Source organism: Dendropsophus ebraccatus, chromosome 10 (assembly GCF_027789765.1).
Source record: "Dendropsophus ebraccatus isolate aDenEbr1 chromosome 10, aDenEbr1.pat, whole genome shotgun sequence".
NCBI classification, from domain to species: Eukaryota; Metazoa; Chordata; class Amphibia; order Anura; family Hylidae; genus Dendropsophus; species Dendropsophus ebraccatus.
This window is the reverse complement of record NC_091463.1, coordinates 1,092,713-1,119,013: the sequence shown is the minus strand read 5'-3', so window position 1 is coordinate 1,119,013 and position 26,301 is coordinate 1,092,713. Positions and strand designations below refer to the sequence as shown.

At 56.2% G+C, this 26,301-nt stretch overlaps 1 protein-coding gene across 1 annotated transcript in view; it reads right to left on the bottom strand.

The window, feature by feature from the left end:
• The window catches only part of RAB14 (RAB14, member RAS oncogene family), a 51,957-nt gene extending 26,149 nt beyond the window's left edge, over positions 1-25,808 (bottom strand). The window contains exons 1-3 of the mRNA XM_069986609.1: positions 25,595-25,808; positions 4,828-4,876; positions 1,392-1,450 (exon numbers count right to left, since the gene is read on the bottom strand). Coding sequence (XP_069842710.1) covers positions 1,392-1,443 — 52 coding nt within the window. The 5' untranslated portion in view covers positions 1,444-1,450; positions 4,828-4,876; positions 25,595-25,808. The remainder of the gene's footprint in view (positions 1-1,391; positions 1,451-4,827; positions 4,877-25,594) is intronic.
• Positions 25,809-26,301: the final 493 nt, after the last annotated feature.

Here is a 26,301-nt window from a genome sequence, read left to right as displayed (position 1 = left end):
AGGATCTGTCCTCCTTAACAATATTCCCAACGCATGTGGAGCAGATGTTCTTTTTGTAGGATGATGATGATAAGCGGTTATTACAAGTGACGCATTTCATTGTAGGGGCCACTTTAGACTTCTCCTTAGACTCCTTGTCCTTTTCCTTATCTTTATCCTTCACCCAGTGCAAAAATAATAAGGAATCAGGAGAGGGTGTGTTATACAGGATACAGAGCCCCCAAAGAGTAGTCAAGACGGTACAGAATTAGTACTCACTGCATGGGACACATGGGAAGGCTTATCAGCCGCAGCAGTACTTGCCGAGGAAGAAGAATCCATCCTGACTGATCAGACCTCTTGAGACGGACAACCCGCTCTCCTTATATGCCGTCCCAGCGGTTTGAATTTGGAGCGTCCGGAGTGCCGAGACTTCCGGGTGTGATGTCAGCACGTCCCCATGCAGCGTGAGGACGTCGCTGTGACCCACCGCCCCACTTCCGGCGTGACCGGAAGAAGCATCGGACCCACCAGGCCGTACCGGAAGTAGGCCGCAATCAGCCCATGCTCACTCGGAGGCAAGCCGGTAATCTACTTACCTGGCAGCGGGTCCCTCCTAGTCTGCGTGCACCAGGGAGAGCCGGCCAGAAGACGGACCGGACCCCTGCAGAGTCCGCACACACCAGGATGGGCCATACCGGACCATCCCGCCACCCCCGGATCCGGAGATCCGCAGCCGCTCCCAGGGAGGAAGGGGGACGAACCCCGATCGACTCGGCTGAGGGGTAAGATGTCGTCTTAATTCTTCATGGGGTCTCCCATCTTCAAGACTGATCCCCACCTCTTGTGCCTGCCCTGTAGGGACAGGAAAAGCACTGGTGATTGTGGGAAGGGGCTTTTAACCTCTCGTGTTTGTGCTTTTACTGTCCCTAGGGAGTAGAGTTAATCCCTGTGGTGCCGTCGTGAAGATGAGGAGAGAAAAAAAATCTGTCAGATAATCTGTTTGTGTAATAGGGCCCTTAGTCCATCTGTCTGATGTTGGCAATGATATTTTTCTTTGTGGTCTGCAGAATATCATTGACAATTGACTGCAATGTCTTGGGGGAGGCCATGTGATTTTTCATGACCTTGGTGGGGTATGGATTTATAATATAGAATTTTTATTAAACATATGGTTCTTAATGGATAAAAGATCTGCTTGTGTGTTTTATTATTTCATTGTGGGGACTAGGATACCATGCTGCTCGTCAGTCAGAACAGAATGCTTTAGGGTGCGTTCACACATACAGGGTCCACAGCAGATTTCATGGCCCAGATTTGATTCGCTTTGAATGTGCGACTTCAAATCTGCGCCATTAGATTCAGGTGATGACCCCTTCACCACCATGGCCCCCTGGTGTCCGGTCACTTACCGATTATGATGTACTTGAATATATACGAGTAGTTGTAAGGTGCGGTTGCCATGATGGCGCTGGAGGAAAACACAGAAAGGAAACTGTCAGACCCCAAAACATTCATTACATGGGCTGTTACCAGGGTCTAACCGCCTGCATGCCACCCTCACTGCCCACAAAGCATAGCGTCACCGCCGCCATCCCTGCCCGCACAGCGTCACCGCCGCCATCCCTGCCCGCACAGCGTCACCGCCGCCATCCCTGCCCGCACAGCGTCACCGCCGCCATCCCTGCCCGCACAGCGTCACCGCCGCCACCCTCACTGCCCACATAGCATAGCATCACCGCCGCCACCCTCACTGCCCACACAGCATCACCGCCGCCACCCTCACTGCCCACATAGCATCACCGCCGCCACCCTCACTGCCCACATAGCATAGCATCACCGCCGCCCTCACTGCCCACATAGCATAGCATCACCGCCGCCATCCCTGCCCGCACAGCATCACCGCCGCCATCCCTGCCCGCACAGCATCACCGCCGCCACCCTCACTGCCCACATAGCATCACCGCCGCCACCCTCACTGCCCACATAGCATAGCATCACCGCCGCCACCCTCACTGCCCACATAGCATAGCATCACCGCCGCCACCCTCACTGCCCACATAGCATAGCATCACCGCCGCCATCCCTGCCCGCACAGCATCACCGCCGCCATCCCTGCCCGCACAGCATCACCGCCGCCATCCCTGCCCGCACAGCATCACCGCCGCCATCCCTGCCCGCACAGCATCACCGCCGCCATCCCTGCCCGCACAGCACCACCGCCGCCACCCTCACTGTCCACATAGCATAGCATCACCGCCGCCATCCCTGCCCGCACAGCATCACCGCCGCCATCCCTGCCCGCACAGCATCACCGCCGCCATCCCTGCCCGCACAGCATCACCGCCGCCATCCCTGCCCGCACAGCATCACCGCCGCCATCCCTGCCCGCACAGCATCACCGCCGCCATCCCTGCCCGCACAGCATCACCGCCGCCACCCTCACTGTCCACATAGCATAGCATCACCGCCGCCATCCCTGCCCGCACAGCATCACCGCCGCCATCCCTGCCCGCACAGCATCACCGCCGCCATCCCTGCCCGCACAGCATCACCGCCGCCATCCCTGCCCGCACAGCATCACCGCCGCCATCCTCACTGCCCACATAGCATAGCATCACCGCCGCCATCCCTGCCCGCACAGCGTCACCGCCGCCATCCCTGCCCGCACAGCATCACCGCCGCCACCCTCACTGTCCACATAGCATAGCATCACCGCCGCCATCCCTGCCCGCACAGCATCACCGCCGCCATCCCTGCCCGCACAGCATCACCGCCGCCATCCCTGCCCGCACAGCATCACCGCCGCCATCCCTGCCCGCACAGCATCACCGCCGCCATCCCTGCCCGCACAGCATCACCGCCGCCATCCCTGCCCGCACAGCATCACCGCCGCCATCCCTGCCCGCACAGCATCACCGCCGCCATCCCTGCCCGCACAGCATCACCGCCGCCACCCTGCCCACATAGCATAGCATCACCGCCGCCATCCCTGCCCGCACAGCATCACCGCCGCCATCCCTGCCCGCACAGCATCACCGCCGCCATCCCTGCCCGCACAGCATCACCGCCGCCATCCCTGCCCGCACAGCATCACCGCCGCCATCCCTGCCCGCACAGCATCACCGCCGCCACCCTCACTGTCCACATAGCATAGCATCACCGCCGCCATCCCTGCCCGCACAGCATCACCGCCGCCATCCCTGCCCGCACAGCATCACCGCCGCCATCCCTGCCCGCACAGCATCACCGCCGCCACCCTCACTGCCCACATAGCATAGCATCACCGCCGCCATCCCTGCCCGCACAGCGTCACCGCCGCCATCCCTGCCCGCACAGCATCACCGCCGCCATCCCTGCCCGCACAGCATCACCGCCGCCATCCCTGCCCGCACAGCATCACCGCCGCCATCCCTGCCCGCACAGCATCACCGCCGCCACCCTCACTGCCCACATAGCATAGCATCACCGCCTCCACCCTCACTGCCCACATAGCATAGCATCACCGCCGCCATCCCTGCCCGCACAGCGTCACCGCCGCCACCCTCACTGCCCACATAGCATAGCATCACCGCCGCCATCCCTGCCCGCACAGCATCACCGCCGCCATCCCTGCCCGCACAGCATCACCGCCGCCATCCCTGCCCGCACAGCATCACCGCCGCCACCCTCACTGCCCACATAGCATAGCATCACCGCCGCCACCCTCACTGCCCACATAGCATAGCATCACCGCCGCCACCCTCACTGCCCACATAGCATAGCATCACCGCCGCCATCCCTGCCCGCACAGCGTCACCGCCGCCATCCCTGCCCGCACAGCGTCACCGCCGCCACCCTCACTGCCCACATAGCATAGCATCACCGCCGCCATCCCTGCCCGCACAGCGTCACCGCCGCCACCCTCACTGCCCACATAGCATAGCATCACCGCCACCCTCACTGCCCACATAGCATAGCATCACCGCCGCCATCCCTGCCCACATAGCATAGCATCACCGCCGCCATCCCTGCCCGCACAGCGTCACCGCCGCCATCCCTGCCCGCACAGCACCACCGCCGCCATCCCTGCCCGCACAGCACCACCACCGCCGCCATCCCTGCCCGCACAGCACCACCGCCGCCGCCATCCCTGCCCGCACAGCACCACCGCCGCCATCCCTGCCCGCACAGCGTCACCGCCGCCACCCTCACTGCCCACATAGCATAGCATCACCGCCACCCTCACTGCCCACATAGCATAGCATCACCGCCGCCATCCCTGCCCACATAGCATAGCATCACCGCCGCCATCCCTGCCCGCACAGCACCACCACCGCCGCCATCCCTGCCCGCACAGCACCACCGCCGCCGCCATCCCTGCCCGCACAGCACCACCGCCGCCATCCCTGCCCGCACAGCACCACCGCCGCCATCCCTGCCCGCACAGCACCACCGCCGCCATCCCTGCCCGCACAGCACCACCGCCGCCATCCCTGCCCGCACAGCACCACCGCCGCCATCCCTGCCCGCACAGCACCACCGCCGCCATCCCTGCCCGCACAGCACCACCGCCGCCATCCCTGCCCGCACAGCACCACCACCGCCATCCCTGCCCGCACAGCACCACCGCCGCCATCCCTGCCCGCACAGCACCACCGCCGCCATCCCTGCCCGCACAGCACCACCGCCGCCATCCCTGCCCGCACAGCACCACCGCGGCCATCCCTGCCCGCATAGCACCACCACCGCCATCACTGCCCGCATAGCACCACCGCGGCCATCCCTGCCCGCATTGCACCACCACCGCCATCCCTGCCCGCATAGCACCACCACCGCCATCACTGCCCGCACGGACAGGAGATTTACCTGATAAATGACAGCAAACACAGAAGAAGCGTCAGTGGATGTCAGAGTCCTGCAAGAAAATAGGAGACACATCAGAGTGGGACCACATACAGAAGCCAGGGGCCCCAGAACACACACTGCAGGGGCCACATACAGGATACAACCAGGGACCCCAGAACACACACACTCCTGGGGCCACATACAGGATACAAGCAGGGACCCCAGAACACACACTCCTGGGGCCACATACAGGATACAAGCAGGGACCCCAGAACACACACTCCTGGGGCCACATACAGGAACCAGGGGCCTCAGAACACACACTGACTGTACGGGTATGTTCACACTGAGCAAATGAGAGGGGGGGGGGGTGAATTCAGCCACGGAATCCCGCCTGCTTAATGTCAGGCAGCATCTCTATGAGAGGGATCGCGTGCCTGCGCTCAAAGAATTGCCATGGCATTCCACGACATTTGCTCAGTGTGAACATATCCTTATGGGTAAATCAGGCCCTTACACACATTTGCTTAGGGCAATTTCAACTTTTCTTCTCATTTTGGGGCATCAGAACTTTCCTTAGAGTTCTGATCTGAAGATACAAAAATTTCAAAACATAATGGTCATCCTAAAACCAATTGTATATCCTAGAAGCCAATGCAAATCCACAACCAGTGATATCAGATACAGCGTCACCCTATATCCACAACCAGTGACATCAGATACAGTGTCACCCTATATCCACAACCAGTGACATCAGATACAGTGTCACCCTATATCCACAACCAGTGACATCAGATACAGCGTCACCCTATATCCACAACCAGTGACATCAGCCACAGCGTCACCCTATATCCACAACCAGTGACATCAGCCACAGCGTCACCCTATATCCACAACCAGTGACATCAGATACAGTGTCACCCTATATCCACAACCAGTGACATCAGATACAGTGTCACCCTATATCCACAACCAGTGACATCAGATACAGCGTCACCCTATATCCACAACCAGTGACACCAGATACAGCGTCACCCTATATATACACCCAGTGACATCAGCCACAGCGTCACCCTATATCTACAACCAGTGACATCAGCCACAGCGTCACCCTATATCTACAACCAGTGACATCAGCCACAGCGTCACCCTATATCTACAACCAGTGACATCAGCCACAGCGTCACCCTATATATACACCCAGTGACATCAGCCCCAGCGTCACCCTATATCTACAACCAGTGACATCAGCCACAGCGTCACCCTATATATACACCCAGTGACATCAGCCCCAGCGTCACCCTATATCTACAACCAGTGACATCAGCCACAGCGTCATCCTATATCCACAACCAGTGACATCAGATACAGCGTCACCCTATATCTACAACCAGTGACATCAGATACAGCGTCATCCTATATCTACACCCAGTGACATCAGCCACAGCGTCATCCTATATCTACACCCAGTGACATCAGATACAGAGTCACCCTATATCTACACCCAGTGACATCAGATACAGCGTCACCCTATATCTACACCCAGTGACATCAGATACAGCGTCACCTTATATATACAACCAGTGATATCAGATACAGCGTCATCCTATATCCACAACCAGTGACATCAGATACAGCGTCATCCTATATCCACAACCAGTGACATCAGATACAGCGTCATCCTATATCTACACCCAGTGACATCAGATACAGCGTCATCCTATATCTACACCCAGTGACATCAGATACAGCGTCATCCTATATCCACAACCAGTGACATCAGCCACAGCGTCACCCTATATCCACAACCAGTGACATCAGATACAGCGTCATCCTATATCCACAACCAGTGACATCAGATACAGCGTCACCCTATATCCACAACCAGTGACATCAGCCACAGCGTCACCCTATATCCACAACCAGTGACATCAGCCACAGCGTCACCCTATATCCACAACCAGTGACATCAGATACAGCGTCACCCTATATCCACAACCAGTGACATCAGATACAGCGTCACCCTATATCCACAACCAGTGACATCAGCCACAGCATCACCCTATATCCACAACCAGTGACATCAGATACAGCGTCACCCTATATCCACAACCAGTGACATCAGATACAGCGTCACCCTATATCCACAACCAGTGACATCAGCCACAGCGTCACCCTATATCCACAACCAGTGACATCAGATACAGCGTCACCCTATATCCACAACCAGTGACATCAGATACAGCGTCATCCTATATCCACAACCAGTGACATCAGCCACAGCGTCATCCTATATCCACAACCAGTGACATCAGCCACAGCGTCACCCTATATCCACAACCAGTGACATCAGATACAGCGTCACCCTATATCCACAACCAGTGACATCAGATACAGCGTCACCCTATATCCACAACCAGTGACATCAGCCACAGCGTCACCCTATATCCACAACCAGTGACATCAGCCACAGCGTCACCCTATATCCACAACCAGTGACATCAGATACAGCGTCATCCTATATCCACAACCAGTGACATCAGCCACAGCGTCACCCTATATCCACAACCAGTGACATCAGATACAGCGTCATCCTATATCCACAACCAGTGACATCAGATACAGCGTCACCCTATATCCACAACCAGTGACATCAGATACAGCGTCACCCTATATCCACAACCAGTGACATCAGCCACAGCGTCATCCTATATCCACAACCAGTGACATCAGATACAGCGTCACCCTATATCCACAACCAGTGACATCAGATACAGCGTCATCCTATATCCACAACCAGTGACATCAGCCACAGCGTCATCCTATATCCACAACCAGTGACATCAGCCACAGCGTCACCCTATATCCACAACCAGTGACATCAGATACAGCGTCACCCTATATCCACAACCAGTGACATCAGATACAGCGTCACCCTATATCCACAACCAGTGACATCAGCCACAGCGTCACCCTATATCCACAACCAGTGACATCAGCCACAGCGTCACCCTATATCCACAACCAGTGACATCAGATACAGCGTCATCCTATATCCACAACCAGTGACATCAGCCACAGCGTCATCCTATATCCACAACCAGTGACATCAGCCACAGCGTCACCCTATATCCACAACCAGTGACATCAGATACAGCGTCACCCTATATCCACAACCAGTGACATCAGATACAGCGTCACCCTATATCCACAACCAGTGACATCAGCCACAGCGTCATCCTATATCCACAACCAGTGACATCAGCCACAGCGTCACCCTATATCCACAACCAGTGACATCAGATACAGCGTCACCCTATATCCACAACCAGTGACATCAGCCACAGCGTCACCCTATATCCACAACCAGTGACATCAGCCACAGCGTCACCCTATATCCACAACCAGTGACATCAGCCACAGCGTCACCCTATATGCACAACCAGTGACATCAGCCACAGCGTCATCCTATATCCACAACCAGTGACATCAGCCACAGCGTCACCCTATATCCACACCAAGTGACATCAGATACAGCGTCATCCTATAGCCACAACCAGTGACATCAGCCACAGCGTCATCCTATATCCACAACCAGTGACATCAGATACAGCCTCACCCTATATCCACAACCAGTGACATCAGCCACAGCGTCACCCTATATCCACAACCAGTGACATCAGATACAGCCTCACCCTATATCCACAACCAGTGACATCAGCCACAGCGTCACCCTATATCCACAACCAGTGACATCAGATACAGCGTCATCCTATATGCACAACCAGTGACATCAGATACAGCGTCAACCTATATCTACACCCAGTGACATCAGATACAGCGTCATCCTATAGCCACAACCAGTGACATCAGCCACAGCGTCACCCTATATCCACAACCAGTGACATCAGATACAGAGTCACCCTATATATACACCCAGTGACATCAGCCCCAGCGTCACCCTATATCTACAACCAGTGACATCAGCCACAGCGTCACCCTATATCTACAACCAGTGACATCAGCCACAGCGTCACCCTATATCTACACCCAGTGACATCAGCCACAGCGTCACCCTATATCCACAACCAGTGAAATTAGCTACACCCCTACAGCATAATCCATGTGTATGTACTGTGTATTATATACAGTGATATCACATACAGAATACAGAGTATACACAACCAGTGACATCAGCTACTAGTGATGATGAGACAGATGTGGATTCTCCGTCCCGTTCCGCCGTCCAGGCCTGTAATCCTCATGACTTATTCATGTCCTGCTGCACCTTCTCAGGAAGTCTCTGTCTCCTCTCTCAGCTGTGACAAAGGCGACACCCCTTCCCCTGCTAAATGCAGCCTAGGTGGTGTGCAGCGGCCGTGCGGCCTATACGGGGTTAACGTGCAGGGGCACGGATATGTGAAAACCATACAGGCCAGGTGCAGAGAGGACGGGAGGAGGAGGTGACAGCCCCCCCCCCCCATCATCTGTACACAGGAGGGGTGCGGAGAGGACGGGAGGAGGAGGTGACAGCCCCCCACATCTGTACACAGGAGGGGTGCGGAGAGGACGGGAGGAGGAGGTGACAGCCCCCCCCCCCACATCTGTACACAGGAGGGGTGCGGAAAGGACGGGAGGAGGAGGTGACAGCCCCCCCACATCTGTACACAGGAGGGGTGGGGAGAGGACGGGAGGTGACAGCCCCCCCCACATCTGTACACAGGAGGGGTGCGGAGAGGACGGGAGGTGACAGCCCCCCCACATCTGTACACAGGAGGGGTGCGGAGAGGACGGGAGGTGACAGCCCCCCCACATCTGTACACAGGAGGGGTGCGGAGAGGACGGGAGGTGACAGGCCCCCCACATCTGTACACAGGAGGGGTGCGGAGAGGACGGGAGGTGACAGCCCCCCCACATCTGTACACAGGAGGGGTGCGGAGAGGACGGGAGGTGACAGCCCCCCCACATCTGTACACAGGAGGGGTGCGGAGAGGACGGGAGGTGACAGGCCCCCCACATCTGTACACAGGAGGGGTGCGGAGAGAACGGGAGGTGACAGCCCCCCCACATCTGTACACAGGAGGGGTGCGGAGAGGACGGGAGGAGGAGGTGACAGCCCCCCCCCACATCTGTACACAGGAGGGGTGCAGAGAGGACGGGAGGAGGAGGTGACAGCCCCCCCCCCCCACATCTGTACACAGGAGGGGTGCGGAGAGGACGGGAGGAGGAGGTGACAGCCCCCCCACATCTGTACACAGGAGGGGTGCAGAGAGGACGGGAGGTGACAGCCCCCCCACATCTGTACACAGGAGGGGTGCGGAGAGGACGGGAGGAGGAGGTGACAGCCCCCCCCCACATCTGTACACAGGAGGGGTGCAGAGAGGACGGGAGGAGGAGGTGACAGCCCCCCCCCATATCTGTACACAGGAGGGGTGCGGAGAGGACGGGAGGAGGAGGTGACAGCCCCCCCCCCCCACATCTGTACACAGGAGGGGTGCGGAGAGGACGGGAGGAGGAGGTGACAGCCCCCCCACATCTGTACACAGGAGGGGTGCGGAGAGGACGGGAGGAGAAGCGGTAGTGACGGGGAGGGGGGGGTCTGTCTCCTCACACAGTATATACAGGGGGGGGCTGTCTCCTCACACAGTATATAGAGGGGGGGGCTGTCTCCTCACACAGTATATACAGGGGGTGGGGGGCTGTCTCCTCACACAGTATATACAGGGGGTGGGGGGCTGTCTCCTCACACAGTATATACAGGGGGGGGGGCTGTCTCCTCACACAGTATATACAGGGGGGGGGGGCTGTCTCCTCACACAGTATATACAGGGGGTGGGGGGCTGTCTCCTCACACAGTATATACAGGGGGGGGGCTGTCTCCTCACACAGTATATACAGGGGGGGGGGCTGTCTCCTCACACAGTATATACAGGGGGGGGGGTCTCCTCACACAGTATATACAGGGGGGGGTCTCCTCACACAGTATATACAGGGGGGGGGTCTCCTCACACAGTATATACAGGGGGGGGGGCTGTCTCCTCACACAGTATATACAGGGGGGGGGGGTCTGTCTCCTCACACAGTATATACAGGGGGGGGGGCTGTCTCCTCACACAGTATATACAGGGGGGGGGGGCGGTCTCCACACACAGTATATACAGGGGGGGGGGGGGGTCTCCTCACACAGTATATAGAGGGGGGGGGTCTCCTCACACAGTATATAGAGGGGGGGGCTGTCTCCTCACACAGTATATAGAGGGGGGGGCTGTCTCCTCACACAGTATATACAGGGGGGGGGGTCTCCTCACACAGTATATACAGGGGGGGGGGGGGGGTCTCCTCACACAGTATATACAGGGGGGGGGGGGGTCTCCTCACACAGTATATACAGGGGGGGGGCTGTCTCCTCACACAGTATATACAGGGGGGGGGGGGCTGTCTCCTCACACAGTATATACAGGGGGTGGGGGGCTGTCTCCTCACACAGTATATACAGGGGGGGGGGGCTGTCTCCTCACACAGTATATACAGGGGGGGGGGGGGGCTGTCTCCTCACACAGTATATACAGGGGGGGGGCTGTCTCCTCACACAGTATATACAGGGGGGGGCTGTCTCCTCACACAGTATATACAGGGGGGGGGGTCCGTCTCCTCACACAGTATATACAGGGGGGGGGGCTGTCTCCTCACACAGTATATACAGGGGGGGGGGGTCTCCTCACACAGTATATACAGGGGGGGGGCTGTCTCCTCACACAGTATATACAGGGGGTGGGGGGCTGTCTCCTCACACAGTATATACAGGGGGGGGGGCTGTCTCCTCACACAGTATATACAGGGGGGGGGGGTCTCCTCACACAGTATATACAGGGGCGGGGCTGTCTCCTCACACAGTATATAGAGGGGGGGGGGCTGTCTCCTCACACAGTATATAGAGGGGGGGGGGCTGTCTCCTCACACAGTATATAGAGGGGGGGGCTGTCTCCTCACACAGTATATAGGGGGGGGGCTGTCTCCTCACACAGTATATACAGGGGGGGGGGGGGGCTGGTCTCCTCACACAGTATATAGAGGGGGGGGGGGCTGTCTCCTCACACAGTATATAGAGGGGGGGGGGCTGTCTCCTCACACAGTATATACAGGGGGGGGGGGGGGTCTGCCTCCTCACACAGTATATACAGGGGGGGGGGTCTGTCTCCTCACACAGTATATACAGGGGGGGGGGGTCTGTCTCCTCACACAGTATATACAGGGGGGGGGGGGGGGGTCTCCTCACACAGTATATACAGGTGGGGGGGGGGTCTCCTCACACAGTATATACAGGGGGGGGTTCTCCTCACACAGTATATACAGGGGGGGGTTCTGCTCACACAGTATATACAGGGGGGGGTCTCCTCACACAGTATATACAGGGGGGGGGGCTGGTCTCCTCACACAGTATATACACAGGGGGGGGGGTCTCCTCACACAGTATATACAGGGGGGGGGGGGGGTCTCCACACACAGTATAGACAGGGGGGGGGCTGGTCTCCTCACACAGTATATACAGGGGGGGGGGGTCTGTCTCCTCACACAGTATATACAGGGGGGGGTTCTCCTCACACAGTATATACAGGGGGGGGGTCTCCTCACACAGTATATACAGGGCGGGGGGGTCTCCTCACACAGTATATACAGGGGGGGGGGGGCTGTCTCCTCACACAGTATATACAGGGGGGGGGGGTCTCCTCACACAGTATATAGAGGGGGGGGCTGTCTCCTCACACAGTATATACAGGGCGGGGGTCTGTCTCCTCACACAGTATATACAGGGCGGGGGTCTGTCTCCTCACACAGTATATACAGGGCGGGGGTCTGTCTCCTCACACAGTATATACAGGGCGGGGGTCTGTCTCCTCACACAGTATATACAGGGCGGGGGTCTGTCTCCTCACACAGTATATACAGGGCGGGGGTCTGTCTCCTCACACAGTATATACAGGGGGGGGGGTCTCCTCACACAGTATATACAGGGGGGGGGGGTCTCCTCACACAGTATATACAGGGGGGGTCTCCTCACACAGTATATACAGGGGGGGGCTGTCTCCTCACACAGTATATACAGGGGGGGGGGGCTGTCTCCTCACACAGTATATACAGGGGGGGGGGGGCTGTCTCCTCACACAGTATATACAGGGGGGGGGCTGTCTCCTCACACAGTATATACAGGGGGGGGCTGTCTCCTCACACAGTATATACAGGGGGGGGGCTGTCTCCTCACACAGTATATAGGGGGGGGGGGCTGTCTCCTCACACAGTATATAGGGGGGGGGGGCTGTCTCCTCACACAGTATATACAGGGGGGGGGGCTGTCTCCTCACACAGTATATAGAGGGGGGGGCTGTCTCCTCACACAGTATATACAGGGGGGGGGGCCTGTCTCCTCACACATTATATACAGGGGGGGGGGGGGTCTGCCTCCTCACACAGTATATACAGGGGGGGGGGGGGGTCTGTCTCCTCACACAGTATATACAGGGGGGGGGGGGGTCTGTCTCCTCACACGGTATATACAGGGGGGGGGGGGGGGGGTCTGTCTCCTCACACAGTATATACAGGGGGGGGTCCATCTCCTCACACAGTATATACAGGGGGGGGCTGTCTCCTCACACAGTATATAGAGGGGGGGGGCTGTCTCCTCACAAAGTATATAGAGGGGGGGGCTGTCTCCTCACAAAGTATATACAGGGGGGGGGGGTTCCTCACACAGTATATACAGGGGGGGGGGGGGTCTGTCTCCTCACACAGTATATACAGGGGGGGGGGGGGGGTCTGTCTCCTCACACAGTATATACAGGGGGGGGGGGGGTCTGTCTCCTCACACAGTATATACAGGGGGGGGTCCGTCTCCTCACACAGTATATACAGGGGGGGGGGTCTCCTCACACAGTATATAGAGGGGGGGGGCTGTCTCCTCACAAAGTATATAGAGGGGGGGGCTGTCTCCTCACACAGTATATACAGGGGGGTCTCCTCACACAGTATATACAGGGGGGGGGTTTCCTCACACAGTATATACAGGGGGGGGGGGGGTTTCCTCACACAGTATATACCGGGGGGGTTTCCTCACACAGTATATACAGGGGGGGGGGGTTCCTCACACAGTATATACAGGGGGGGGGGGGGGTCTCCTTACACAGTATATACAGGGGGGGCTGTCTCCTCACACAGTATATAGGGGGGGGGGCTGTCTCCTCACACAGTATATACAGGGGGGGGGGGGGCTGTCTCCTCACACAGTATATAGAGGGAGGGGGATGTCTCCTCACACAGTATATAGAGGGAGGGGGATGTCTCCTCACACAGTATATAGAAGGGGGGGGGCTGTCTCCTCACACAGTATATAGAGGGGGGGTGGTCTGTCTCCTCACACAGTATATAGAGGGGGGGTGGTCTGTCTCCTCACTAGTGATGCACGATGCACCGAAATATCGATACTACTATCGATATTTTGGGCAGAAAAACGGTTCGGTACCAGGATTTCCTGGTATCGAAACTTTGTTAAGTTGCGTAATAGCGCAACTTAACATGAAGTGTAGTTCAGAGAACACGGCCGGCGACTAACTGAGCGCCGGCTATGTTCTCTGGGTACTAGGGCTGGGCGATATGGGCCAAAATCAATATCGCGGTTAATCGCACATGTAGCCGCGGTAACGATAACTGAACGATAATTATGACACGCCCCTCTTTGCAAACCACACCCACTTGCTATGAAAAACTGTCAATATCAAAAAAGTAAAAAACTCACTGAGCATGACTATACAGGCGTGGCGGACAGGGGTGTATGACTATACAGGGGGGGATAGGGGTGTATGACTATACAGGGGTGGCGGACAGGGGTGTATGACTATACAGGGGGCGGATAGGGGTGTATGACTATACAGGGGGCGGATAGGGGTGTATGACTATACAGGGGGCGGATAGGGGTGTATGACTATACAGGGGGGGGGACAGGGGTGTATGACTATACAGGGGTGGCGGACAGGGGTGTATGACTATACAGGGGGCGGATAGGGGTGTATGACTATACAGGGGGGGATAGGGGTGTATGACTATACAGGGGGGATAGGGGTGTATGACTATACAGGGGTGGCGGACAGGGGTGTATGACTATACAGGGGGCGGATAGGGGTGTATGACTATACAGGGGGGGATAGGGGTGTATGACTATACAGGGGTGGCGGACAGGGGTGTATGACTATACAGGGGGCGGATAGGGGTGTATGACTATACAGGGAGGATAGGGGTGTATGACTATACAGGGGGGGCGGACAGGGGTGTGTTACTATACAGGGAGGATAGGGGTGTATGACTATACGGGGGGGATAGGGGTGTATGACTATACAGGGGGGGATAGGGGTGTATGACTATACAGGGGTGGCGGACAGGGGTGTATGACTATACAGGGAGGACAGGGGTGTATGACTATACAGGGAGGATAGGGGTGTATGACTATACAGGGAGGATAGGGGTGTATGACTATACAGGGAGGATAGGGGTGTATGACTATACAGGGAGGATAGGGGTGTATGACTATACAGGGGGGGGGGACAGGGGTGTATGACTATACAGGGGTGGCGGACAGGGGTGTATGACTATACAGGGGGCGGATAGGGGTGTATGACTATACAGGGGGGGGTAGGGGTGTATGACTATACAGGGGTGGCGGACAGGGGTGTATGACTATACAGGGGGCGGATAGGGGTGTATGACTATACAGGGAGGATAGGGGTGTATGACTATACAGGGAGGATAGGGGTGTATGACTATACAGGGAGGATAGGGGTGTATGACTATACAGGGAGGATAGGGGTGTATGACTATACAGGGGGGGGGGATAGGGGTGTATGACTATACAGGGGGGCGGATAGGGGTGTATGACTATACAGGGGGGCGGATAGGGGTGTATGACTATACAGGGGGGGCGGATAGGGGTGTATGACTATACAGGGGGGGCGGATAGGGTGTATGACTATACAGGGGGGGGCGGATAGGGGTGTATGACTATACAGGGGGGGCGGATAGGGGTGTATGACTATACAGGGGGGGCGGATAGGGGTGTATGACTATACAGGGGGGCGGATAGGGGTGTATGACTATACAGGGGTGGCGGACAGGGGTGTATGACTATACAGGGGTGGCGGACAGGGGTGTATGACTATACAGGGGTGGCGGACAGGGGTGTATGACTATACAGGGAGGATAGGGGTGTATGACTATACAGGGAGGATAGGGGTGTATGACTATACAGGGGGGGCGGATAGGGGTGTATGACTATACAGGGGGGCGGATAGGGGTGTATGACTATACAGGGGGGGCGGATAGGGGTGTATGACTATACAGGGGGGGCGGATAGGGGTGTATGACTATACAGGGGGGGCGGATAGGGGTGTATGACTATACAGGGGGGGCGGATAGGGGTGTATGACTATACAGGGGGGCGGATAGGGGTGTATGACTATACAGGGGTGGCGGACAGGGGTGTATGACTATACAGGGGGGGCGGATAGGGGTGTATGACTATACAGGGGGGGCGGATAGGGGTGTATGACTATACAGGGGGGGCGGATAGGGGTGTATGACTATACAGGGGGGGGGATAGGGGTGTATGACTATACAGGGGGGGCGGATAGGGGTGTATGACTATACAGGGGGGGCGGATAGGGGTGTATGACTATACAGGGGGGGCGGATAGGGGTGTATGACTATACAGGGGGGGCGGATAGGGGTGTATGACTATACAGGGGGGGCGGATAGGGGTGTATGACTATACAGGGGGGGCGGATAGGGGTGTATGACTATACAGGGGGCGGATAGGGGTGTATGACTATACAGGGGGCGGATAGGGGTGTATGACTATACAGGGGGGGCGGATAGGGGTGTATGACTATACAGGGGGGGCGGATAGGGGTGTATGACTATACAGGGGGGGCGGATAGGGGTGTATGACTATACAGGGGGGGCGGATAGGGGTGTATGACTATACAGGGAGGACGTACAGGGGTGTATGACTATACAGGGGGGGCGGATAGGGGTGTATGACTATACAGGGGGGGCGGATAGGGGTGTATGACTATACAGGGGGGGCGGATAGGGGTGTATGACTATACAGGGGGGGCGGATAGGGGTGTATGACTATACAGGGAGGACGTACAGGGGTGTATGACTATACAGGGGGCGGATAGGGGTGTATGACTATACAGGGGGGATACGGGTGTATGACTATACAGGGGGCGGATAGGGGTGTATGACTATACAGGGGGGATAGGGGTGTATGACTATACAGGGGGGGGGACAGGGGTGTATGACTATACAGGGGGGGGGGGGGGGACAGGGGTGTATGACTATACAGGGGGGGACAGGGGTGTATGACTATACAGGGGGGGAGGGGGGGGACAGGGGTGTATGACTATACAGGGCGGCGGATAGGGGTGTATTACTATACAGGGAAATGTAGTTCCCTCAGTAACAGTACAGGGCTGTAGCATAGGAGGAATGAATGGGCTGCAGCAGGATGTCTCCTATAACTTATCCTGCCTGCTGCAGCCCATTCATTCCTCCTATGCTACACTCCTGTACTGTTACTTAGGGAAGTACAGGACAGCCGCCCCAAAATGCTGCTCCTCCAGCTCTGACACGCCGGCGTCCCTGCACACACAGGAAAACATGGGCAGTGTTCGCCGGCCGGGTGTGTGGGGGAGGAGCCTCGGAGGGGAGAGGTGGGGGGCCTCGGACAGGACGGGACCAGTGGGGGGCATCGGACGGGACTGGACCGCTGGGGGTGGGGTGGTATCGGACAGGTAAGGAGGGCGGGCGCTTGGACGGGACTTGCGGGGGGCGGGGCCTTCTTACACTGCTGCTCCTCCACCACCTCCCGCTCTGATATTAGCGCCCCTGCACATAATGTACAGCGCTAATGCCAGGCGGCGTGCGTGTGTGCGGGGGGCGCTCTCACAGGATGGGCGCAGTGAGGGGGCACTCTGACAGGGAGATAGAAAAGCAAAAATACCGCAGATACCGTCCTGGCTAAGTTGAGGTCGGTTAACCGACGCCAGTGACGGTATCGGTATTTTTGCGGTATACCGCCCAGCCCTACTGGGTACTGCCCCCTGGTGTCCCCTCCTCCGCCAGTCCACGGCAGTCACTTAACCATTATCAGTCTCCCCACCCCGGGACCGGCTGGTGCAGCGGCGTCCCCCGCACCCTCCAGAACCGCAGCACACTCCAGGACCCACTAATACAGCGGGGTTCCCTGCGCCCTTTAGTTCTCCCACCAGGACCTGCGGCTGCAGTGGGGTCCCTCCACAATCCTGTCACCGTCCCCCCAGGGCCCGCCGGCACAGTGGAACAACTCCCAGCATATCTTTTTGTGGGGAGTTGTGCACAAGGAGGTACGCTGGGAGTTGTGTCAGGAGGCTGCTGCTGCACTACAACTCCCAGCAGCATACCTCGTTGTGCACTAGTACAACCCACAGCATACCTCTTTGTGCACAAGGAAGTATGCTGAGAGTTGTAGTGCACAAGGTGGTATGCTGCTGGGAGTTGTTGTGCCAGGAGGTTGCTGCTGCACAACTGAAACTCCCACCATATCTCCTTGTGCACTACAACTCCCCACAAGAAGGTATGCTGGGTGTTGCAGTTGTGCATTAGCAGCCTCCTTGTGCACTACAAGTTCCAGAATACCTCAGTGTCCACTACAACTCCCAGCATACCTTTTTGTGGGGAGTTGCAGTACACAAGGAGGTATGTGGGGGTTTTAGTGCATACGAAGGTATGCTGGGAGTTGTTGTGTCAGGAGGTTGCTAATGCACAACTGCAACCCCCAGCATACCTTCTTGTGGGGAGTTGTAGTGCACAAGGAGGTAGGTTGGGAGTTGCAGTTGTGCAGCAGCCTCCTGACACAACATGCCAGAATACCTCCTTGTGCACGCACTACAACTCCCAGCATACCTCCTTGTGCACAACTCCCCACAAGAAGGTATGCTGGTACTTGTAGTGCATAAGAAGGTATGCTGGTACTTGTAGTGCATAAGAAGGTATGCTGGTACTTGTAGTGCATAAGAAGGTATGCTGGTACTTGTAGTGCATAAGAAGGTATGCTGGTACTTGTAGTGCATAAGAAGGTATGCTGGTACTTGTAGTGCATAAGAAGGTATGCTGGTACTTGTAGTGCATAAGAAGGTATGCTGGTACTTGTAGTGCATAAGAAGGTATGCTGGTACTTGTAGTGCATAAGAAGGTATGCTGGTACTTGTAGTGCATAAGAAGGTATGCTGGTACTTGTAGTGCATAAGAAGGTATGCTGGTACTTGTAGTGCATAAGAAGGTATGCTGGTACTTGTAGTGCATAAGAAGGTATGCTGGTACTTGTAGTGCATAAGAAGGTATGCTGGTACTTGTAGTGCATAAGGAGATATGCTGGTACTTGTAGTGCATAAGGAGATATGCTGGTACTTGTAGTGCATAGGGAGGTATGCTGGGAATGGTAGTGCATAGGGAGGTATGCTGGGAATTGTAGTGCATAGGGAGGTATGCTGGTACTTGTAGTGCATAAGAAGGTATGCTGGGAATGGTAGTGCATAGGGAGGTATGCTGGGAATGGTAGTGCATAGGGAGGTATGCTGGGAATGGTAGTGCATAGGGAGGTATGCTGGGAATGGTAGTGCATAGGGAGGTATGCTGGGAATTGTAGTGCATAGGGAGGTATGCTGGGAATTGTAGTGCATAGGGAGGTATGCTGGGAATTGTAGTGCATAGGGAGGTATGCTGGGAATTGTAGTGCATAGGGAGGTATGCTGGGAATTGTAGTGCATAGGGAGGTATGCTGGGAATTGTAGTGCATAGGGAGGTATGCTGGGAATTGTAGTGCATAGGGAGGTATGCTGGGAATTGTAGTGCATAGGGAGGTATGCTGGGAATTGTAGTGCATAGGGAGGTATGCTGGGAATTGTAGTGCATAGGGAGGTATGCTGGGAATTGTAGTGCATAGGGAGGTATGCTGGGAATTGTAGTGCATAGGGAGGTATGCTGGGAATTGTAGTGCATAGGGAGGTATGCTGGGAATTGTAGTGCATAGGAAGGTATGCTGGGAATTGTAGTGCATAGGGAGGTATGCTGGGAATTGTAGTGCATAGGGAGGTATGCTGGGAATTGTAGTGCATAGGGAGGTATGCTGGGAATTGTAGTGCATAGGGAGGTATGCTGGGAATTGTAGTGCATAGGGAGGTATGCTGGGAATTGTAGTGCATAGGGAGGTATGCTGGGAATTGTAGTGCATAGGGAGGTATGCTGGGAATTGTAGTGCATAGGGAGGTATGCTGGGAATTGTAGTGCATAGGGAGGTATGCTGGAATTGTAGTGCATAGGGAGGTATGCTGGGAATTGTAGTGCATAGGGAGGTATGCTGGGAATTGTAGTGCATAGGGAGGTATGCTGGGAATTGTAGTGCATAGGGAGGTATGCTGGGAATTGTAGTGCATAGGGAGGTATGCTGGGAATTGTAGTGCATAGGGAGGTATGCTGGGAATTGTAGTGCATAGGGAGGTATGCTGGGAATTGTAGTGCATAGGGAGGTATGCTGGGAATTGTAGTGCATAGGGAGGTATGCTGGGAATTGTAGTGCATAGGGAGGTATGCTGGGAATTGTAGTGCATAGGGAGGTATGCTGCGAGGTAGAGGGGAAATAAAAAGTGTGTTTTTAAAAAATTAAAATAAATAATAATAAAGGTTCCAAAAATCTCCCTTTTCCCTTTTTTATTTCAAAATAAGTAATAATAAAAAAAAAGGAACATACCTGTATTTAGCAACCATTGCATGCATAATTGTCAGAACTATAAAATGTATCCAAAGTGATCAAAAAGTCAGAAAAATAAAAATGTTGTACATAGGGGCATCATATTCGCAGTCTGGGCGGGGGGAAATTACAGTATATTTGTATTTTTACATGGGTTTTTTTTTCAAACTTTATTTAGTATCAAATTAGTATCGAGTATCGAAATAAGAAAGCTGGTATCGGTATCGAACTTAAAATTCTGGTATCGTGACATCCCTACTCCTCACACAGTATATACAGGGGGGGGGGGGGGGGGGTCTCCTCACACAGTATATACAGGGGGGGTCTCCTCACACAGTATATACAGGGGGAGGTCTCCTCACACAGTATATACAGGGAGGGGGGGGGATCTCCTCACACAGTATATACAGGGGGGGGGGTCTCCTCACACAGTATATACAGGGGGGGTCTCCTCACACAGTATATACAGGGGGGGTCTCCTCACACAGTATATACAGGGAGGGGGGGATCTCCTCACACAGTATATACAGGGGGGTCTCCTCACACAGTATATACAGGGGGGGTCTCCTCACACAGTATATACAGGGAGGGGGGGATCTCCTCACACAGTATATACAGGGGGGTCTCCTCACACAGTATATACAGGGGGGGTCTCCTCACACAGTATATACAGGGGGGGTCTCCTCACACAGTATATACAGGGGGGGTCTCCTCACACAGTATATACAGGGGGGGGTCTCCTCACACAGTATATACAGGGGGGGGTCTCCTCACACAGTATATACAGGGGGGGGCTGTCTCCTCACACAGTATATACAGGGGGGGGGGGTCTCCTCACACAGTATATACAGGGGGGTCGCCTCAAACAGTATATACAGGGGGGGCTCCTCACACAGTATATACAGGGGGAGGTCTCCTCACACAGTATATACAGGGGGGGGGGTCTCCTCACACAGTATATACAGGGGGGGGGGTCTCCTCACACAGTATATACAGGGGGGGGGGGTCTCCTCACACAGTATATACAGGGGGGGGTCTCCTCACACAGTATATACAGGGGGGGGTCTCCTCACACAGTATATACAGGGGGGGGGTCTCCTCACACAGTATATACAGGGGGGGGTCTCCTCACACAGTATATACAGGGGGGGGGGGTCTCCTCACACAGTATATACAGGGGGGGGGGTCTCCTCACACAGTATATACAGGGGGGGGGGGGGGGGGTCTCCTCACACAGTATATACAGGGGGGGGGGGGTCTCCTCACACAGTATATACAGGGGGGGGGTCTCCACACACAGTATATACAGGGGGGGGGGTCTCCTCACACAGTATATACAGGGGGGGGGGTCTCCTCACACAGTATATACAGGGAGGGGGGTCTCCTCACACAGTATATACAGGGAGGGGGTCTCCTCACACAGTATATACAGGGGGGGGTCTCCTCACACAGTATATACAGGGGGGTCTGTCTCCTCACACAGTATATACAGGGGGGTCTGTCTCCTCACACAGTATATACAGGGGGGTCTGTCTCCTCACACAGTATATACAGGGGGGTCTGTCTCCTCACACAGTATATACAGGGGGGGTCTCCTCACACAGTATATACAGGGGGGGTCTCCTCACACAGTATATACAGGGGGGGGGCTGTCTCCTCACACAGTATATAGGGGGGGGGGGCTGTCTCCTCACACAGTATATACAGGGGGGGGGCTGTCTCCTCACACAGTATATACAGGGGGGGGGGCTGTCTCCTCACACAGTATATAGAGGGGGGGGGCTGTCTCCTCACACAGTATATACAGGGGGGGGGGGTCTGTCTCCTCACACAGTATATACAGGGGGGGGGGCTGTCTCCTCACACAGTATATACAGGGGGGGGGCTGTCTCCTCACACAGTATATACAGGGGGGGGGGGGTCTCCTCACACAGTATATACAGGGGGGTCGGTCTCCTCACACAGTATATACAGGGGGGGTCTCCTCACACAGTATATACAGGGGGGGGGGGGTCTCCTCACACAGTATATACAGGGGGGGGGGGGTCTCCTCACACAGTATATACAGGGGGGGGGCTGTCTCCTCACACAGTATATAGGGGGGGGGGGGGCTGTCTCCTCACACAGTATATACAGGGGGGGGGCTGTCTCCTCACACAGTATATACAGGGGGGGGGGGGTCTCCTCACACAGTATATACAGGGGGGGGCTGTCTCCTCACACAGTATATACAGGGGGTGGGGGCTGTCTCCTCACACAGTATATACAGGGGGGGGGGTCTCCTCACACAGTATATACAGGGAGGGGGGGATCTCCTCACACAGTATATACAGGGGGGGGCTGTTCTCCTCACACAGTATATACAGGGGGGGGGTCTCCTCACACAGTATATACAGGGGGGGGGGGTCTCCTCACACAGTATATACAGGGGGGGGGGGTCTCCTCACACAGTATATACAGGGGGGGGGGGGTCTCCTCACACAGTATACACAGGGGGGGTCTGTCTCCTCACACAGTATATACAGGGGGGGGGGGGTCTCCTCACACAGTATATACAGGTGGGGGGGGTCTCCTCACACAGTATATACAGGGAGGGGGGGGTCTCCTCACACAGTATATACAGGGAGGGGGGGGTCTCCTCACACAGTATATACAGGGGGGGGGTCTCCTCACACAGTATATACAGGGGGGGGGGCTGGTCTCCTCACACAGTATATACAGGGGGGGCTCCTCACACAGTATATACAGGGGGGTCTCCTCACACAGTATATAGAGGGGGGGCTGTCTCCTCACACAGTATATACAGGGGGGGGGGCTGTCTCCTCACACAGTATATACAGGGGGGTCTCCTCACACAGTATATACAGGGGGGGGGGGTCTCCTCACACAGTATATACAGGGGGGGGTCTCCTCACACAGTATATACAGGGGGGGGGGGCTGTCTCCTCACACAGTATATACAGGGGGGGGGCTGTCTCCTCACACAGTATATACAGGGGGGGGGCTGTCTCCTCACACAGTATATACAGGGGGGGGGGGGCTGTCTCCTCACACAGTATATACAGGGGGGGGGGGCTGTCTCCTCACACAGTATATACAGGGGGGTCCTCCTCACACAGTATATACAGGGGGGGGGGGTCTCCTCACACAGTATATACAGGGGGGGGGTCTCCTCACACAGTATATACAGGGGGGGGGGGGCTGTCTCCTCACACAGTATATACAGGGGGGGGGGCTGTCTCCTCACACAGTATATACAGGGGGGGGGGGCTGTCTCCTCACACAGTATATACAGGGGGGGGGGTCTCCTCACACAGTATATACAGGGGGGGGGGCTGTCTCCTCACACAGTATATACAGGGGGGGGCTGTCTCCTCACACAGTATATACAGGGGGGGGCTGGTCTCCTCACACAGTATATACAGGGGGGGGGGGTCTGTCTCCTCACACAGTATATACAGGGGGGGGGGTCTCCTCACACAGTATATACAGGGGGGGGGGGGTCTCCTCACACAGTATATAGAGGGGGGGGCTGTCTCCTCACACAGTATATAGAGGGGGGGGCTGTCTCCTCACACAGTATATAGAGGGGGGGGCTGTCTCCTCACACAGTATATAGGGGGGGGGGCTGTCTCCTCACACAGTATATAGGGGGGGGCTGTCTCCTCACACAGTATATACAGGGGGGGGGGTTCCTCACACAGTATATACAGGGGGGGGGGGTCTCCTTACACAGTATATACAGGGGGGGGCTGTCTCCTCACACAGTATATACAGGGGGGGGGGTCTCCTCACACAGTATATAGGGGGGGGCTGTCTCCTCACACAGTATATACAGGGGGGGGGGGCTGTCTCCTCACACAGTATATACAGGGGGGCGGGCTGTCTCCTCACACAGTATATACAGGGGGGGGGGCTGTCTCCTCACACAGTATATACAGGGGGGGGGTCTCCTCACACAGTATATACAGGGGGGGGGGGTCTCCTCACACAGTATATACAGGGGGGGGGGTCTCCTCACACAGTATATACAGGGGGGGGGGGGTGTCTCCTCACACAGTATATACAGGGGGGGGGTCTCCTCACACAGTATATACAGGGGGGCGGGCTGTCTCCTCACACAGTATATACAGGGGGGGGGGCTGTCTCCTCACACAGTATATACAGGGGGGGGGTCTCCTCACACAGTATATACAGGGGGGGGGGTCTCCTCACACAGTATATACAGGGGGGGGGTCTCCTCACACAGTATATACAGGGGGGGGGTCTCCTCACACAGTATATACAGGGGGGGGGGTCTCCTCACACAGTATATACAGGGGGGTCTCCTCACACAGTATATACAGGGGGGGGGGGGTCTCCTCACACAGTATATACAGGGGGGGTCTCCTCACACAGTATATACAGGGGGGGTCTCCTCACACAGTATATACAGGGGGGGTCTCCTCACACAGTATATACAGGGGGGTCTCCTCACACAGTATATACAGGGGGGGGGTCTCCTCACACAGTATATACAGGGGGGGGGTCTCCTCACACAGTATATACAGGGGGGTCTGTCTCCTCACACAGTATATACAGGGGGGGGGTCTCCTCACACAGTATATACAGGGGGGGTCTCCTCACACAGTATATAGAGGGGGGGGCTGTCTCCTCACACAGTATATACAGGGGGGGGGGGCCTGTCTCCTCACACAGTATATACAGGGGGGGGGGCTGTCTCCTCACACAGTATATACAGGGGGGGGGGCTGTCTCCTCACACAGTATATACAGGGGGGTCTCCTCACACAGTATATACAGGGGGGGGGGCTGTCTCCTCACACAGTATATACAGGGGGGGGGGGTCTCCTCACACAGTATATACAGGGGGGGGGGGGCTGTCTCCTCACACAGTATATACAGGGGCTCAGGGCGGTATACAGAGTACCGGGATGACCGGAGGGGCGGCTCTCACCTGCGCAGTGTCCGGAGGCGGTCGGTCGGTCGGTCGGTCGGTCGGTCGGTCGGTGCCCGGGGGGAAGCCTAGGTGTCTCGCTTTCCCGGCAGCTCCCGGTGTTTCTCTTCCTATTTCTCTGTATTCCCGTCGATCCAAGATGGCGGCCGCGCTTGCACGGGGTTTCCTTGCGCGTTCCCCGCGGGTCAGGGATGGGCGGGGCCGGCATTCACGCGCACCAACAACCGCAGCAATAGGCGAGGACGAGCGCAGTCACGGGACTCGGCCGGAAGATCACGTGCTCTGGGATGGTTAACCCCCTCCCCACTGTGCCCTACCTTACTCGGTCAGCCTGTGATCGGAGGTGTGGGCGGGAACGACGGGAGGCACACGGACTGTGGGCGGAGCCGAGAGCTCTACACCAGGGGGCGCTGCTGCTTAGGTGTCATTCAGCGCGTGTTGCCCATAGCAACCAGTCACAGCGCTGCTTCCCAGTCAGATGCGAGCTCCAGGCCCAGGAGCGGACTGCACAGGCCCACAATTCCTTGCGCCAAGCCTTAGTATCTGTGTAAACCTCCTGTCACCTATATCTTCTCTCTCCATAGTTACCATATCTGACGGTGACTCTCCATAGTTACCATATCTGACGGTCACTCTCCATAGTTACCATATCTGACGGTCACTCTCCATATTTACCATATCTGACGGTCACTCTCCATAGTTACCAT